Source organism: Daktulosphaira vitifoliae, unplaced genomic scaffold, assembly GCF_025091365.1.
Source record: "Daktulosphaira vitifoliae isolate Bord-2020 unplaced genomic scaffold, ASM2509136v1 Scaffold_3, whole genome shotgun sequence".
Lineage (NCBI taxonomy): Eukaryota > Metazoa > Arthropoda > Insecta > Hemiptera > Phylloxeridae > Daktulosphaira > Daktulosphaira vitifoliae.
In genome coordinates this window covers 6,669,189-6,689,746 of record NW_026099574.1, presented here as the reverse complement: position 1 = coordinate 6,689,746, position 20,558 = coordinate 6,669,189, and the positions used below count along the sequence as shown (strand labels likewise).

The 20,558-nt window shown below is 24.7% G+C and overlaps 2 protein-coding genes across 2 annotated transcripts; one reads left to right on the top strand and one right to left on the bottom strand.

The window, feature by feature from the left end:
• The first annotated feature begins 9,580 nt into the window (after window positions 1–9,580).
• LOC126902005 (uncharacterized) lies at window positions 9,581–12,313 on the top strand. The gene is made up of 3 exons (XM_050679028.1): window positions 9,581–10,199; window positions 10,653–11,414; window positions 11,562–12,313. The coding sequence occupies exons 1-3, from the start codon at window positions 9,581–9,583 to the stop codon at window positions 12,311–12,313; spliced, it is 2,133 nt and encodes a 710-aa protein (XP_050534985.1).
• Window positions 12,314–16,149: 3,836 nt separating this feature from the next.
• LOC126902968 (transmembrane 9 superfamily member 3) lies at window positions 16,150–20,521 on the bottom strand. The gene is made up of 11 exons (XM_050680796.1): window positions 20,233–20,521; window positions 19,719–19,914; window positions 19,534–19,656; window positions 19,205–19,443; window positions 19,014–19,145; window positions 18,526–18,692; window positions 17,663–17,888; window positions 16,921–17,129; window positions 16,698–16,844; window positions 16,550–16,633; window positions 16,150–16,450 (listed from the first exon to the last, which is right to left on the bottom strand). The coding sequence occupies exons 1-11, from the start codon at window positions 20,305–20,307 to the stop codon at window positions 16,306–16,308; spliced, it is 1,743 nt and encodes a 580-aa protein (XP_050536753.1). The 5' UTR covers window positions 20,308–20,521; the 3' UTR covers window positions 16,150–16,305.
• Window positions 20,522–20,558: the final 37 nt, after the last annotated feature.

Below are 20,558 nucleotides of genomic sequence, written 5' to 3'. Positions count from 1 at the left end.
AGCTCATACAATATACAATATACACAATAAGAGTAATACTTAAAATATAAAAAATGCATATATAAAGTAGAACTTTTTCAACCTAACTTTTGAAAGTGTTCCGGAAGGTCTGACACTTTTATATATATCTTAAATTAAATCTTATGTAATATACTTTAATTTGAAAAAAAAAATTTGACCTCTGGACTTGTCTTCGTGGTAAAAGTTGACATCAAAGTTAATAAAAAATTACGATTTTTGTAAAATAATTTTTTTTTATATTTTTAACTTAATAATGCTCTAACTTTTTCAAAAATGAACATATCAATATAATTTTTTTTATATAGATGTTTGATGTTTTTACTTATCATTTGGTATATTTTTTTTGTAAATCTGACCCTTTATCTGCCCAAAGGGGGGCATTTAAAATGACAACTTTTTCACAAAAAATTAACTTTTTCAACTTAACTTTTGAAAGTGTTCCGGAAAGTCTGACACTTTTATATATATCTTAAATTAATGCTAATGTAATATACTTTAATTTAAAAAAAAAAGATTTAAACCTCTGGACTTGTTTTCATGGCGAAAATCGCTACCGAATGCTATTTTCGTGTGAAAATTCTCGATTTTATTTTTTACATTTTTAACTTTATAATGCTATAACTTATTGAAAAGTTTATGGATCCACACAATTTTTTTATGAGAAATAATATTTTTTAATAAACCCTTTTTCATTNTTTTTTCGTTCGACATACTTTATCTTAATCGAGATATTAATAAGGAACTAGCAGATCATGTAGCTTTTGGAATAATACACCAATTTTTTAAAATTAAACACTATCTAAAGATTTGCATCGAAGCGTTTATTTTTGATAGTGATTTTAATCACTATAAGATATCATTATACTTGATCCAACTATACCATGGCATCACTGTGCCGCGACCCCTCTGTGCTGGGTTTTTTTTTACTCTATTTGTGTGTGCTACTACTAGACTATAATATTACAAATTTTTTTGTAACATGATGCTATATAAATCATTTCTAAAAAAAATGATTGTTTTTTTCGTGAATTAACAATTGATTTTTACAAATATAATCAAATTTTATAATACGCTCAATTGAGTAAATCTTTTTAACAACTTTGTTTTGATTGGTTCATTTAGTTAAAGTAAATCATTAAAATTAATTAAGTTCTCAATATTTCAATTATAGAATCTTNCATTTAGTTAAAGTAAATTATTAAAATTAATTAAGTTCTGAATATTTCAATTGCAGAATCTTTACAAACACCAAAAGTTACTAGGAAATTATTACTATTACTTCTATTTAAGTTATCTATTACGATAAAATAGCAAAAAATTATTGAGCTTTTCTGATAAATTTACAATAAATAGTAATTATAAAACTTTCTGACTGTATATTAATTTTAACGATACAATTTTTTTAATTCTCATAAAATTTTCTATTTAATGATGTCAATTTCAAACTTGCCTATTGAGCTAAAAGTTATGGTAAAATAAATTTTTTTTATAAATATTTACAAAAATCAACTTTTAACGATTAAAAAAATAGGTTAAATATGTCATTTTCCTTATTTTTAATATACATAAATCAAAATCAGTATTAATTTAAAACACAAATCAGTATTAATTTAAAACAATTTTTTTTGTTCTTAATTATTTTTTTTTATATGTAAAAACTATTTTTTAATAATATTAAAACTTAGAAGTTATAGAAAAAGTCTAATTGCACATTTTAAAACATCGCGAAAAGTTGATTTAGAATAGTATATTTTTGTTTCTGATGGAAGTTCCTTGTAGTCCAGTGTATAAAACTTATAACTTTGTTAATTGTTATAACTTTATCAAAAATGACCAAATCAGTATATTTTTTTTTATTTAGATGCATGTCTTTATCTATCATTTGGTTTTTTTTATAAATCTAACCCTTTACCTGCCCACAAGAGGGATTCAAAATATTAACTTTTTTTTTTTTAGTTAAAGTAAATCATTAAAATTAATTCAGTTCTGGATATTTCAATAGTAGAATCTTTTTAAATATCAAAAATTACTTAGAAATGATTACTATGATTTCTATTTAAGTGTTCTATTACGATAAAAATGCAAAAAATAATGAGTTTTTCTGATAAATTTACAATAAATAGTAATTATAAAACTTTCTGACTGCATATTAATCTTAAAAATAACATTTTTTTAATTCTCATAAAATTTTCTATTTAATGATGTCAATTTCAAACTTGCCTATTGAGCTAAAAGTTATGGTAAAATAAATTTTTTTTATAAATATTTACAAAAATCAACTTTTAACGATTAAAAAAATAGGTTAAATATGTCATTTTCCTTATTTTTAATATACATAAATCAAAATCAGTATTAATTTAAAACAATTTTTTTTTGTTCTTAATTATTTTTTCTTATATGTAAATACTATTTTTAATAATATTAAAACTTAGAAGTGATAGAAAAAGTCTAATTGCAAATTTGAAAACATCGCGAAAAGTTGATTTAGAATAGTATATTTTTGTTTCTGATAAAAGTTCCTTGTAGTCCAGTGTATTTATTTATTGTAACAAAGAGTTTTTATTGAAAAGCCCTTTAAATTTATATACACGTAACAGTAAAGCAAAATATAACTTCTTTATTATTTTTATAATTTCTCCGTATAAATTACAATTAAATTATTGAAAATCAATTTCATACTAAATTTAATAATTATAATTAATATTTATTCATATATTATATTTTAAAATCAAAGAACTACTAATCATGATATAATTAAAGAAATAAGAGTTGATGTTGCTTTTGGAATAATCCACCAATTGCCTAATTAAAACAAAAAAAAAAAANAATAATACACCAATTTCTATAAATTAAACACTATCTACTGATTTGCATCGAAGCGTTTCTTATGATAGTGATTTTAATCACTGTCAGATATCATCTATACTTGTCTCATCTATGCCTCGTTTTATTATACTTTTGATCATGTTGTGTGGAACACAATTATGAAATAACCTTTCACATAAGTCGAGATTAAGTTATTTAATTAAATATAATTGTTCCCTGTTATTTGTTAAAAAACATTGCAAACTCTTTGCGATTAATAAATAACTCAAATACATGTGCTTCTATGGATAACTTTATAATAAAAAAACGAAATTCTTAGGATTTTTATCCTTACATATATATATATATATATACAGGGTGATTCATTAAGGATAAGACACTCGATTACTCAGTAACTATTGAAATTTTTTAATTTTTGGTAAGGAAAATATTGTTTGATTCAAAAAACACTACAATAATATGTAATAAAAACATGATATTTTTCATCCCTTCAAGGTTAAAAAACATTAACTTGATTTTTATTAAATGGGAACGCATATTTTGAATTTAATAAAATGTTTGAATTTTTAATTTGTTAGTAAATGATATTTGAATTTTTAATATAACTTTATTCATTTATTAGATATTAACACTTAAAGTTTCAAATTTTTGAGATAATATACATGTATAATATAGTAGGGATTAAAATTACAGGTAGCTAATTGGTTTTTTATGACATCAATATTACCAGGTACAAAGCATTGTTATTATCAATGGTAGTAAGGCACATTGTTGTGAGTTTATAAATACACTAACTGACAATACGGAATGTATATCTAATGATAGTCATAATTGATAATGAACAATCCGTGACTGTGACAGCAATGTCATAAAAAAACAATTAGTAACCTGTAATTTTAATCCCTACTGTATTATACACGTATATTAACTCAAAAATTTGAAACTTTAAGTGTTAATATCTAATAAACAAATAAAGTTATATTAAAAATTCAAATGCCATTTACTATTAAATTAAAAACTCAAAAATGTTATTAAATTCAAAATGTGTTCTCATTTAAAAAAATTCAAGTTAATGTTTTTTAACCTTGAAGGGATGAAAAATATCATGTTTTTACTACATATTATTGTAGTGTTTTTTGAATCAAACAATATTTTCCTTACCAAAAATTAAAAATTTTCAATAGTTACTGAGTAAATGAGTGTCTTATCCTTAATGAATCACCCTGTATATTGGGAAATGGTCCTATTTAAAAAAAATGTATGTTGCATAAAAGAAGAATATAAAAAGTACTTATCCTAAAAAAATTATAATTATCCAAAAAAGTTATAGCATTATAAATTAAAAAATATAAAAACGAATTTATTTACAAAAATCGTATTTTTTTAATTAACTTTGATGTCCGTTTTCACTATGAAAACAAAATAAAGTACGAAATTTTTTCAATTTTTGAGGTTAATGTCTGAAAGAAATCGGTTCGGTAAGACCTGAGAAAAAGTGGTAACAGGCACACAAAAAAAAACACATCATAGTAAAATTAATACCTTCTCAGCTTCGCAAGAAGCTAAAATATATAATATTTTATATTTTATCTCAAAATTAAACGGCAACTTATGAAAAATAGTAGTTGAAGTTTACAGGATGATTGTTTAACTATAAGTTACGTAATGTCATTAAACATATAAAACATACTATAGTTTTTCTTTTTAGAAGGTCATATAAGGGGGTTTAGTAAATAATGAAACGGGTTTTTATTGTTCTCATTTTGGTAACAACTGACTTGTGTTCCTTAAGTATTAAACAGTCTGTATAATCATACAACCTATATATTTTTTTTTTAATAATTTAGTCTTATAATACTTAATTACGCATTAATATTATGTCAACTAAGATAATTTACTTATTTAAAGGTTTGTTAAACACATATTTTTCCATTTAAAAAAAATTTAAATTTAAATTTAAATACTTTATCATTTAAATTTAAATGATATAGTATTATATTGAGTGGATGGTAGGACTAAATTTTTTTTTTTCGCATTTTTATAAATTACAGATTACTACAATTTCTTAAAAGAAATAAATAATGTTAAGTTTTTATTTTTTTGTGATGATATTGCATGAGTCATATTTATACAATTGATCTGTAATTATAGAAACTTAAAAATACAAACTAATACTTGTTATTTTTCGCAAAAGATAACATGACGTCAATTAGTTTGACAAATAACTATAAATCTTATAATACATGTTTTAAATAATTTATGAATTTATTTAAATTTATTTTTAACTTTTCCTTTATTTTATCTAGATTTTTTGGTATATCATGAAAATTGTATGACTTTTCATTTTTTTTATGTTTGGGAAATCCTTTTAATAATTTATTTATTAAATCTTGTGGTAGTATGGGATTATCGTAAAGATCGGAAGTTGCAAATTCATATTGAAAATCATATTTTGTCAATTCTCCATTTTCCATAAAATATGTTGCGAATACTTGTGCCAATACTTTTAATTGTATCAGAATATTACTCTTTGCAACTATCAATTGCTCCAAGTAGAAACTTATATAATTATTCGGATGCAATATAATCATTACTTTTTATATTTTTTTAGAAACTTTTTTTTTCTAATAACTGTCCCAAAAATGATTTTAAATTAAATTGAATGATTATAATTTTATAGGCATATACAGATAGCAAGATCATATAATTTAAAAATCGATCAAATATAACTTTTTTTGTTATTTCATCATTTATTAAACAAATCATAAATTAAAATTGAACATTTATTATTATTATTATTATTTTTTATTAGCTTTAATTATGAATATATTATAGCTCGACAATTACATAGAAATTAGCATTAATTATGTTGAAAATAAATTTTATAGGGTAAATCCTAAAATATTTATGGCAGAAAAATTTTAATTGAGTCATTCAGTTGCAAAAGGAAATGTGTTCAAAAAAATTGTTATCTGGGTTCTGTTCACCCCATACGCTGTATTATTATTTATTGTGTATAAGATGTTTTGTTTAACAATAAATCAAAGTTTTAGAATGGTTAATTAGGGTAATTTTTGTTTTAAGAACACAACATATTAATTACTTTAATTTATTCTTATAATAGTTGTTATTATAATAATTATTTTAGCCTAATCCTTCATTGCATAAATCCTTAAAACGAAATGTAAAATTAAATGTTCACGATAGTGCAAAATTAGTTGTTCGTAAAATTGTTGTATTCTGGGAAAAAGCGCGTATTCCAGTTAGAGAAGAATATAACTTAATTGCAAAAGTTGAATTATTGTATAATGAATGGCGAAACTTACAAAAACATGCCACTAGAAAATTAGTTGCTGATAAAAAAAAAGAAGAAGAATTTGTAAATAAGTTGGATGATATTTTTGATATAGCACATGCTAATGCTCTTAATTTAATAAAAATAGAAAGCGACAAAAATTTTAGCATTTTGGCAATTTTTAAAATTGGCACTCCTGAAAAAGAATCGCAAAAAAAGTTCATCCTCAAATTTGAAGATTTACAACACTTTCTTAACAAAGAATTACCATTAGATATTCTAGGGAATAATTCGAAAAACATATTTGAAAAATTTAATATGTCTACTGATTTTTTGAAAGTTCAGTCAGACAAATGGAACGAACATGAAGGATACATTGAAGGAAAAAGAGTGGTAGAATCAATAAAAGTAGTCAACGATATGGCAGAACGAGGGGTCAAACTTATGACGGATTTCAATGAAAAGTTCACGANGGACCACCCTAATACACATACACACAAGTAATTATTTTTTTTAAGTGTTCAAAGCCATATTTATTATGTTTTATTTATTTGATTATTGTAATAATAAAAAACAATAAAAAAATATATAACTTTAGTAATATGATCAAGTAGTGATACAAGTTTCAAGATTATTTAAAGCAATACATTTTATTTAAATTAAAAAATTATAGCATACATTTTTACTCTAATACTCATTATTTAAATGATTTTTATTAAAAAAGTTTTCTATGATCATACATAGATAATATTATCTATGCATTGTATATTATATCATAATATATTGTTGACTTGATGTGTAATTTCACTTATGATTTTGAGTACTCAGTTTATAGCATNATTATATCATAATATATTGTTGACTTGATGTGTAATTTCACTTATGATTTTGAGTACTCAGTTTATAGCATCATATTGTGTAGAAATATATATTTTTCTCCATTCTTAGTAGGTGTTAAGTGGATATCTTACACTAAATATTCTACACCTTATCAAAACATCAAGAAANTATTGGAAATGTTAATAGCTACATTTTAAATTCTATTCATTTTTACGATTAGTGCAACACTTTTCTATCAATAAGCAAAAATAACTCAGAAAACGACTTGTTATCAATTTTCACCCCCTTGGGGGCACCTGAAGGGGTTGATTAATCATGGCCAAATTTTACTCAAATTACTTTTTTATAATAATGAACCAATTAGGGGGGTGAGAAATCAAAATTTTGAAAGTTCGAAAATAAGGACCACCCTAATGTGTATATATATATAATATAATAATATTATATATATATATATATAATATAATAATATTATCAATATTCAATTTAAATAAGTTATTGATGTTTCAAGTGAAATGTGTTTATTTTTAAATAAGGTTGAAATAATGAAAAAAGATAATATGTTAGGTAGGTCGTAAGATCCGTTTCCTGTAGTATTTCTGAGGTGTACTTAGTTTCGGAAGGATTCAAAAATGAACAAAATCCTTGGGAAGAAATTTTGCACTCTTCTAGTGATAGCGTACTACGTAAGGGACTTAAAACTAAAATTGCCACCGCAAACTCGGTGACTCTACGACCAATAGCCACCGAGTAATAAGCTATCCAAATTTTGGGGTAACTTGCCTGAGTACCACTAGTCAGTTGCTACCGGTCCAATCCGATTTACACGGTTAATGAGTGCATTCCTTTTTTATTAATTTATTATATGTTTAGTAATGGTATAATTCATTCACTCGTCAACTTGACATTTTATCGATATTAAAATAATTTGTACTTAATAAATTAATTTACGGATATCACACTTCTATCTTGAAATGTAGTATTATTATATATTTAAAATATTCAAAATACTACTGGGTAGCCTAATAAAGTTCGTTTTAAAATATACGATTACAACTATTATAAGAATAAATTAAAGTAATTAATATGTTGTGTTCTTAAAACAAAAATTACCCTAATTAACCATTCTAAAACTTTGATTTATTGTTAAACAAAACATCTTATACACAATAAATAATAATACAAAATTATAAAGTATCTTCTTATTCGCATCCATACGATTCGATACTCATATGTACCATTTAAATTGCTTGAATAGTTTATTTTAAAAGTGACAATTTTTTTTTAAATAACAATTTATAACATTGACTCAAGTTGTTTTAATTGTTTAATTTCTAAAATTATTAAATATCTATCCAAGAGGATACAGAATTTTTGAGTATTTTATACTTTGTTCATTAAAAATATACAAAATTTGCAAAAACTGGATTTGCTAATTTATGATACGACGCTAAGTATATACATACAGACAGTACAGTACTGTCTATTGAGCAGTAAAGACGTTTGACTGCACGTCGCACTCGTATTATTTTAAACTTTAAAATACAGTATATTTAAGCTTCTTTAAAGAATAAATTTTGAGCTTTTATCTGATTTTTATGTAAAAATATTAATTTTTATATAATTATTTATAAATATCAAAATGTCAAATAACTCTAAAATTGATACACCTTTGAAAAAAACTTCGTCATCGTCATCGCGAAATAATAGTGAGTTTACTCTCTCGGATGTAATGAAGAAATTAAAGCAAATTGAATCATCTCAAGACCAAAAGTTTATATCCATTAATGATAAGCTTTCCAAATATGAAACTAATTTCTCTGTTCTTAATAATACTCTAGAAGGAATGTTAAGCTCTATTAACACTTTAAAAAAGGAAAATGAAAATCTTAAATCTGAAATAAATAATCTTAGAGGTAAAATATCCAATATGGAATCCCTCACCTCAGGTAAAAATTTATCTTCTGAAGATATTATTTTAGAAGCACAACATCGACTTACTAAAAGTAATAATATAGTAGTCTTTAATTTAGCTGAGTCACCAAATGAACGTTATCAAGAGCCATTAGAAATTGCTAAAGAGCTACTGACTGACTTAAATTTAAATAGTAACCTTACTTTTGCTAAACGTATTGGCAAAGATGGTTCAGCTAACCGCCCGCTTCTCTTAAAATTTGATAATAAGTTGAAAGTATTGGAGTTGTTAAAATCGAAATCAAAATTGAGATTAATCGAAAAGTGGAAAAATGTTTGGTTAAGTCCTGATCTTACAAAATCTCAACAAAACACTATGAAATTATTACGCGAGGAGTTACGCCATAGACGGGATGCTGGAGAAAAAAATTTAGTAATAAAATATGTCCAAGGCGTACCAAAAATCAGTTCAAAAAACTAAGTTCACTTTCGTCCGAAGATCATCACAAAAGTAAATATTTTTGTACCCACTGTAAAAAAATTAATAAAAACTGTGTTTATAATAATAGTAATAAGAATTCTACAAATCGTACTTTTAGTGGTTTTTATCAAAATGTTAGAGGTTTACGAACTAAAATTAAATTTTTAAAATGTAATATCCCACTTATAAATGTTGATTATTTCATGTTGACTGAATCATGGTTGAATGCAGATATATTAGATTCTGAATTAGGCTTTAATGATTACAATGTGTTTCGAACCGACCGCAGCGTTTCTACTAGTTCATATTTGCGTGGTGGTGGTGTAATAATCTGTGTTCATAAGAAATATAGTTCAAAACAGGTTTTCACTCCTATTACTAGTGTTGAACAACTGTTTGTACTGGTGGAGGCTGGTGATAACAATAAGTTTTTGTTAGGTACTTGCTATATACCACCTGTAAGCCCATTTAGTACTTATGTAGCTCACACTGAGGCAATTGATTATTTGTGCTCATTATTTGTTGATACACAAATTATTTTATCTGGAGACTATAATTTACCAAATGTTAAGTTTTCTAATGATGATCTTGGTATGGTATATTTAGGTAATTATTCTCAAAATTCTGATATTATTTTTGAGCAATTTTCACATTTAAATTTTTATCAAGTAAATGAAGTTGGAAATGATTCTGGAAAGATATTAGATTTAATATTTGTATCTAATAATTCTACCCGTGTTAAAAAAAGTGAAGATAATTTAGTTCCTGTTGATAGTTTTCACCCAGCACTTTACATTAGTTCTGACATTAATATAAGACCTAGTCAATCAGCAGCCATTAATAAAGAATTTAACTTTAAAAAAGTAGATTATGTTTTATTAAATAAATTGTTAAATAATTTAAATTGGTCTTATTTATATGAATGTAATAATATAAATTTAGCAGTTGATAGGTTTTATGAATTGATTTTTTCAGTTATTGAAAAAACAGTTCCAAAAACCACTCCGAATAAATCTACTTTCCCAAACTGGTTTTCCAACGAATTAATATCTCTAATTCGTAAAAAAAATAAATTACATAAGAAATTTAAGCAAAAAGCCTCATTATCTATTTATGAAGAATTTTCTATAGTTAGATCTAAGTGTAAAAAGCTTTCGAAAATTTGTTACTCTAACTATTTAAATAATATTCAAAATAACTTAAAAACTAATCCTAAATTTTTTTGGTCTTACGTCAAAAATTGTAAAAAAGTAAATTGTCTTCCTTCTACATTAGAACTAGATAATTTGCATTCGGATGATATTAATGAAATAGCTAATATGTTTGGCCAATTTTTTGGCTCTGTTTATTCAAATTCTAGTAAAACTACAAATGGATCTTTTAGTAACATATCTGAGTGTGTTGATATAAAAAATTGTTATCTTTCAATAACTGAAGTTTTTGAGGGTCTATCGAGCTTGCACATGAATTTGACAGTAGGTCCTGACTTAGTTCCTGAGATTTTTCTCAAAAACTGCTGTTACTCCCTTACTCGTCCAATCCATTTTCTTTTATCTTTATCTCTGTCGTCTGGTATTTTTCCTACGATTTGGAAAACCAGTTATGTGTATCCTATTTTTAAGTCCGGAATAAGATCTAACATACGTAATTATAGACCAATTACTAAAATGAGTACAATACCAAAATTATTTGAAAAGTTGTTAGTATCAAAATTGTATTACACTTTTAGCCCTATACTTGTAAACAATCAACATGGATTTAGAACTTCTAAATCTACAGTTACCAATTTACTTGTGTACTATTCTGATTTGATGTCTATTATTTCTAAAGGTGGTCAAGTAGACGCCATCTACACTGACCTAAAAAAAGCGTTTGATAGTGTTAATCATTCTATATTAATAAGTAAATTAAGTGCTATGGGAGTTGGTAATCCTATGATAGATTGGCTTTCGTCTTATCTTAGTGGGAGAAAACAAATAGTCAAAATTGGTAATGTTACATCTTTTACTATTAATGCTATATCTGGTGTACCTCAAGGTGGGCACTTGTCACCACTTTTGTTTATAATTTTTATAAATGATCTTAGTAATATTTTCAAACACTGTAAATGTTTATTGTTTGCTGATGATTTGAAATTATATTTACAAATTAATTCTCCTAGTGACTTTGTTAAATTACAATTAGATCTTAATAAATTTGTTTTATGGTGTTTTGAAAATGGTTTACAATTAAATAGTGACAAATGCTCACAAATTACTTTTAGTAGAGTTAAATCTGTTTACAATAATCAATATGTAATAAATGGTTTTGACCTTTCTAGGGTTAATCATATAAAAGATTTAGGTGTTTTTCTGTCTTGGAATTTATCTTTTTCAAAACATATCAGCTATATATATAATAAGGCATTGCGTACATTAGGATTTATCAGACGTAATTGTAACGAATTTCACGATGTAGAATGTTTAAAAACATTGTACTTCTCTTTAGTAAGATCTGGGCTGGAATATGGTTCAATTATTTGGTCTCCATTTGTAGCCAGTGAAATTAAAAAAATTGAATCTGTACAAAACCGCTTTTTAACCTGTTTATCGTACAAATTAAATAAAAATAGGATTAATTATGAAAATTTTCGTGATAGTTTGAAAATGGACTCTTTATTATTTAGAAGACAATATTTAGATATAAAATGGATATATAATTTACTCAACAACAAAATAGATTGTCCTGAAATTTTAGATAAATTACCTTTCAATGTTCCTCAATTATCTCTTCGAAATCATTCTATGTTTTATATACCTACCCTCGCGCAAAACTACAGTAGAAACTCTCCTGTAAATCGCATGCTTTATTTATGCAATTCTTTAAATAATTTTGATTTTAATCATGATTCGTCAGCTATATTATGGTTAACATGTCGAAATAACCTCAATGTATAATTTGAAGTGGTCCTTTTATATATGTAATTGATATTTATTTACATTCATTTTGTATTTTATTTTAGTTTAATATTTTTAACTTAAAGTTTATATTTATAATTATTGTTATAGAGTAAGTAATTATCTGTATTATTATTTCCGTACTGTACTGTTTGCCCTAATGGGCGTAATCATCATCATCTTTGATGAAATAAATAAAAAAAATAAAAAATAAAAATAAAATTAATAATTAATAATTATACCACATTGTTATTATCTATACATATAAATAAGAGCATTAGTATGCTTGAAATATAGTTATTTCAATAGTATTAATTGTTAAAATGAAAGAATAACAATGAATATTATAATTATGATAACATTTAATTATAATAATTAAATTAAGTACAAATTAAATTTAAATAATTTGTGACATTATATAAATAATTAATTTTTTTATCATTATACTGGATTTTAAGGACTTATGCAATGAAGGATTAGGCTAAAATAATTATAATTTTTCGAAAAGGCGTTAATTATAAATTTATATATCAAGAGTCTGGTGGCGAAGTGTCCGGCGGCGAATCGGTGGCGGCGAAATGTCCTAGACCCGGAATTATCTGGCTTTATTTTTCTATGCATGCAATCATTTCACTTGCACGCCTTACATGTTTACACGTGCATTTTTATTTTTACTGGCACGCCAGTTGCAATTTGCGCCACTACAAACATGCACGTGCAAACCCAGCATAATAGAAAGCAACGTTGCCAGTTTGCTTATGAACTTATTTATAACCCGTGGGACACGAAAAAAGGTAACTGAGTAACTATTAGTAAAGATAGGATTTCTACTATGTTACCATTTGACCACAGAGTTACGTTCTCTTATGCAATGTAATCTTTGTACTATACATTATTGACACTTTAATTTTGTGCATCCGATTACAGTTGAAGCTTAATGTCTTATTATAAATAAGTGTTCAGTACATATATGCCGTAATGCTATGCGAATTGAACGGGCTATCTTAATAAAAAAAAAATTTAAAGTTGCCCTTCTATATATGACACTGTGCATTGGGATGGATAGATTTTACCAACTCTAAATGTAAGAGACTCGGGCATTGGTTACCAATTGTGATAACTAGTGAAAATCTAGATTATTAATTAGTATACCGAAACTAAAAAAGTCGACGGGATATAAACAAGCTAATGCTGTTTATTATGCGTTGGTTGATTAAGGATTATTAAACATTGTCTAAACTCTATGTTGTGATAATACCGCATCTAATATAGAACGTTTATAAGATTGGTGTCTTTTTATGATCTAAAAAATTACTAGAGCAAAAATTTGAGAAAGACTTATTATTTTTATCAACGCCATCATATGTATGAACTGATTTTACGCGGTGTTTTCGAAACAAATTACTTCAGATAACATCATGATATTCATGTCTAAAAACATTAAAAAAATTGGAATAACATTGATATTTCTAATACGACCTGTGGAATAGATGACGTCGAATGTTGCACTTGAAAATTTACGAAATGATATTTTTCTGTTTCCTCTGGAAATGTTGCGAATCGCATATTTTAGAGACGATTGTAGATAATTGCTAGAGTTATCTATAATTTTTTTTAAATGGTGACTCATAAAAAAATTAAAATACACTCTCCTGGAGCCATGCACTAAGGTCATTGGATGAGCAAAACAATATATTGCTTAGATTTATTAAAAAAAATAATAATACGTATTTTGACATTTTTCTGTAAAACTAATGAATTTAGAAGAAAAACTTATAGAACTTAATTTATACAAAATAATAAGATTTACAATTTAATTTCTATAATTTTTTTGTGAAAACGCTAATTTACGAGTTAATTGCTAAAAATCGAAAATACTACCCTTTTTAGCCAATTTTCAACTTAAAGTCGGCACGGGTTTAACTTATCTGATCGGCCTGAAATTTTTTGTACTCACTTTTTATATGCATACACACAAATTTAGGGGTTGAGCCCGAAGAATTTCCAACATTTTAAAAATAAGGGACACCTAATATATACACATGGAAATAATAAAATAATACATAAGAGTAATAGTTCATCCGATTTGTAACAGTTGCATTATCAACCGGCAGTCTTATTCGGCTTATCACCTTTAAAATGTGTAAGCCCAACAGGTTGTAGTGTTTTGGTGTTTTGTTGTATAAATATATATATATATATAGTGGCTCAACTAGAAAATAACTTCCTGGAAGGGTGGAATAATCACCAATTTTTTAATTTGTAGTATTCCTATAGAAGAAAACTAAAATAAGCCAAAAAAAAAAGGGTTATCACGACTAAAAAAACATTGCTAATTACTTTATTACAACTGTATACCCCTTCTGTTTATTCTACTATATATACTAGGTAATTGATTAAAGACGCTAATTTTCTTGTAAACTATTGAACATTTTTAATTTTCAAAAAAACTCTGCAATATTATTAGCTGAATATGTTTTTCATCTCTTTAGGGTTAAAAAATTCTGAACGATTAGGTATAATTTGAAATGATGTATGTGTACTCCACCTTTTTACAAATAAATGGTCCGCGAATAAAAAAAATTATTAAAATTTCTAGTTTGATGATTATCAAACTAGAAATATTTTCTCACACTAAAAACAAAATTAAGTTAAATTTTTAATCCCTAAGGCGTGCAAAAAAATTTATTTAATTATATATTATTGTAGTTCTTTGAATAAAATAATTGTTTCCTAAAAGAAAATTTTAAATGTTTAATAGTTTTCAAGAAAATAAGTATCTTATCTTTAATCGACTTGCAATAAATCGAACTTTATACAATTTATCATTGTTACAAAAATTGGACCTCAGGTTTTCATAATTTTTCAAAACATTACACATAAACATTTAATAAGGAAGCGTTTTCAAAGAGGCCAATAATCCAATTTCCTCCATTACATGCAATCTTGATTGCAACTTATTAAAATTGTTCAAAATGCATAAATTTAGAAATTCTTATGATATATAGATTTTATAATAAAAATAAAGTATTCTAAAATGTTAACGTAATAGTTATGATGTAGATCACCTTTATAGATTGTTTAATTTTAAAACTATTTAAGTTGCCTTTATTTATTAAAAATACTCTTATTTATATATATAAAATTTCCATTGCAAAATGTGTAATACCCAATTTTATTTTTTTCAGAGATACAAAAATGTAAAAATTTATAAAGTATTTTTGAGAATTTCTTATTATTACAGTAGTTCAAAATAACTTTTGAATTATAAAAATGATAGCTTTAACAAAAAACAATGATGTTAACATATTTTTAAAGAATTTCTGTTATGAGCTAAATATAATAATAATCACCAATATTTATTTTTTGAAAATTTGATATTAAGTAATGTAATTCTAGGTTCAAAAGCAAAATTACCAACAAATGTTTTTTTGAATTAATTTATTTATATCTCAATTTAAAATAAAAAACAAATAATAAAAACATTTAAGATTTTCAATACCTAATTTGATTTATTATTAATATTCAGCATTAATAATAAAACAATTTATAATGATCAATAAATTATAAATTTTATCACATTAACACTTACTAGTAAAGATTTAATCTTTGCCATAAAAAAAATTATTCTTATTATTACTACTGTAAAACTAAGAGTGACTGACTTTAATTGTAACTTTTTTTTTATTAAAATAAAATTTAACAATTAACTTAAAATTATTTTGTAGTCATAAATGTACACATCCGTTAAGCATTTTGAATTAAGGAGGTAAATTATAAGCAATTCAGCCTTAGCTGTACTCTTTAAATTGAATACAATTATTAATTAGTTAAAATAATTTTTAACTTCAAGAGTATGATATAATAATTTTATAGAACAACAATTATACTTAGACACATTATCAAGATATGTTGTGAAAACTTATGTTTATACAGTTCCTTATCAATATTTTGACATAGTAATTGTTAATATAATGAGCATTTCTATGAATTCAATCAATTTTGACAGTAGTATAAATTTTACGAACAAAGGCATTAGCTCCTATATATCCAATTGTTCCGCACATAATTCCTAATGCTATGCTGAATAATGCCATATACCCAAAATAGAATGCTGTTTGAAAGAGACCATACATCCTAAAAAAGAGAATAAATAAAAGTAGGGGTTTTAAGGATCATATTTTGTAAAAGAAAATTGATTTTATCATTAAATAACAATATATAAATGCAACTCACTTAGTTTTGAACAAAAAGTAGTAAAATGAATATAAATAAACATAAAATGATGTAGATGCTGCAGCAGCAAAACTAGTCCATTGCCTATAAAATATTATTAATTAAACATTTTAAACTATAAATAGGTTAAAATGTATTAAAATTATACCATCTGTAATCTTCAGCATTCAGTAGAAAATAAGTACAAACAATTGTTACACAAACAGTGACTACCATGAGTATCAAAACAACAAGTAACATAAATCCATAAACATAATAAATTTTGTATGCCCAAAATGATGTGAAAATAAAGTACCTGAATGTTTTAATAAATACTTATATTAGAAAAATAATAAAATGAATAAACATAATGAAACATCTCTATAACTAACATCTCAATAAATATTGATCCAAAAGGTAGAATTCCTCCAAGTAATGTAATTATTAATGGCTCCATAAACCACTTTTTTTCAGGTATGGGTCTTGGAACAGCATTAACTCTGCAAGGATAATCTGGTTGTCCAGATAAATTTCGTCCAAGTAAAGTTCCAACTAGTGTAAGAGGCAATATCACAAACACACATATGCAAGTTATAGCAACCTTAAAATAAAGATTAATATGATGAGCACAAAAATTATTTAATTATATTAATCAATTCATTCAATTACTGGCTACTTGTCAGAACTAAGTAATGAAAATTAGATAAAAATAATAAGTTAAACAAATTTTATTACTATGAATGTTTTTTTTTGATGGGTAGTAGAGAAAAATAATGGAATCCACAGTTTTAAAGCCAGCTATTTTAAAAGGTTGAATTGGTTAAACAGTTAATATTTTTATTAGCTCAACATCGATAACAATATTTTACTACTACTATTAGTAAATTAAATTATAACAATTATGTAATAATATATTTTTTCAATATTTTATATTAATTTATTAAATGAAATAATAAATAATTCTTATGAAATCAAGCTCACTGTTAGATCAAAAGATATGATTAAAATGTTTTATATAAATTAAAACTTGAGTAATTTTTAAAAATTTTTTGTAGATGACTTTTAACAAGAAGCTGATACAACTTCAAGAGTTAGGTTAAAACATGATAAAACAAGAGTTAAATTAATACTCACCATTGAGCCAAATGGTATGGCCCGAGTTGCATGATAGTAAATAGCAATAAAATTTATAAGAAATGCCATACCACATACTAGAAATGGTATTAAAAATGCAGATAATAACATCTGCCTAATCCAAATTCTTCCTCCCATTTTGGCATAAAGTGCTCCACCAAAATATCCATTTACTGGTGATGTTACAGCATAAACAAATATTGATGTACCTAATAGTGAACCTCTCCTGAATTAAATAAGAACATAAGAATAGAGAATATTATTACTATTAATATTTACATTATTTTTAAGAGAAAAACACTGAATTCAAAATTTAGCCGCTAATTTTATTTTAATTGAATGCTATGGGAAAATTTCATATCTAAAGAAGAATTAATCAGGATAAATTAATTATATGGTGTAATACTAATATACAAGATGATTTTTTTATAAGAACCCACTCAATTACTTATAGAATACATATAATCTAAATGGTTTCCTTATAGGTAACCTTTAGTTACATATTATTTTTGAAATATTAGCTATTTAATACTTTTTAAGTTCATCCCTTATGTGTTGTAAGAATGTCAACGTTATTTTATTAAATGGGAACACATATTTTGAATTTAATAAAATGTTTGAGTTTTTAATTTGTTAGTAAATGATATTTGAATTTTTAATATAACTTTATTTGTTTATTATATATAAACAGTTTAATATTTTTTAGTTGATATACATATATAATACACGAGGGATTACAAATACATGTAGCTAATAATAAATAAATTAATTTCCCAGTAATTAAGACTAATTTATGATATAACAAAAATAAATAACTATTTGAGTTCAGTATTTTTTAAAGCTTCTATTGGAAAAAAACATACTCGGTATACAAATCTCCTATAATAGTGAAAATAATTACAAGAAGAGTAACAACAGTAATATGATGTCCACATCCAATTATAGCTGAAAATAACATAGGATAAGAAACTGGGCGGAAAACATCACCATGAACTTGTTTCCATCCATATTCATCTCCTAAATCTTTCTCCTACATGAAAAAAAATAAAAATGTTATTAAAATAGTAATAAATGATTGTGATTGTCACTATAATACCATGAAACTACAAATTTGTTAAGGAGAATTATAACTTATCATAACACATATGATAATAAACTAAGAGTCTCTGTAAAGCTGTAATTTTACATTGAAATATTTTATAAAGTTTTAATGTACATAATTAAACGTACAGAAAAAACAATTTTATATTTAATGATAACAATATTTTATTTTAGAACAAAATATCAGTTTGATTGTAATATAGTGACAATGATGGTCATATGTCAATCCATATTAAACTAAATATTATACCATAATGTCTACTTCTTCATCCTGACTATAGCGAGCATAATCTTTACGCACTGTTCTTAAAAGAATCATTGAAACTAAACCAACTAAGAATATAACCATCATAAAACTATTGAATATACTGAACCAATGTATCTAAATAATAATAGTTAAGATTTTAATTAAAAATTGTACAGCTATAAACATAAACATACTCTGTGTTGAAAGAATTTTGGATCTAAAAATTTGTTGAATCGATCTTTAAATGTTACAGATGACTGCTTCCAATTAACTTCATATGTAAATTCGATGTTTGTATCAACCTTTAATTCAACTTTTGCTTCAGATGTAAGATTTACATCAACAATGTATTTTCCATTGTAACCTATATCAAATTTCTTGTGTGTCCAAATATAATATTTATTGTTTGTTTCATCAATTTCACCAACTATCCCTAATATATAATTTAGGAAATTTTAATGAATACTTTTAGTTTAAAATAATTAAATTGAAAAGTTATTCTTTGTATTTTAATCTAACTCACCCCAAATTGGAAGATCATCAATATACATCTGATACCAGTAATGATTCTTAACTGCATACAAAAATGCCTTAAGCTTCGAATCATCTAAAACTACTTGACAGTATGGGGTTTTAGATTCATCTTCTATTAATTAAGAAAAATAATATTTATATATTTAAATAAAAATGAAATAGTATAAATTTAACCTTTGAAACGTATGTCAAGTCCACTATATACAAGTTCAACACCTTGCAAAGCTTCACCAAGAGTTTCATGATAATGACTAATAGATTCTTTTGTGCCAGAACAAAATGGTAAACTAAAGTAAGTATATGTTTCTTGTCGATTATGGTATGGACCAACAGTATTCATCCATAGAACTACTTCTTCATTATCATCATACTAAATTATGAAAAATAAAATATTAACTAAATGATTAAGTTAACATGCAGTTAAATGTATAATAGTAAGTAGTTTTCAAAATAAAATTTTTACTATAAAGATTTACAATTGTTTTGCATGTCAACTATAGAAACTTATTTATAGAAATGATTAAATATTGTCAAACGAAATCATTAACTAAAACTCAGTATTATTATAATACTGTGAAATTTCTCCAAGTACTCCAAATTTTGACAGTTAGACTTTTACCCAAAAATCGTAAATACGTTATTAGCATTGTTGAATAATGGGCAATTTAAAAAGCAAAATAGTTATTACCAAATGATTGTGCTCGTCACAGTTGGTGAAACACAATAGACTAAATAAGAACGTAAAAATTATTATGTTTTTCATTTTGAAACTTTATATACTTCTATCTTGTCATTTTCAAAGAACAAATATTTAATATTGTGAAATATTTATTGAGTAAATGATAAAGAATTTCTGGTAAGAAAATTTTTATTGTAACTAACTGGTGATTTAGTACTTAAATATTTTTAATTTTTAACCTATTGAAAAATTAATTTAATTCATTATATCTTAATAGTAATTCTATTTAAGTTGCCGACGTCTATACTTTTTTTATTGTTATCAACACAATTTTC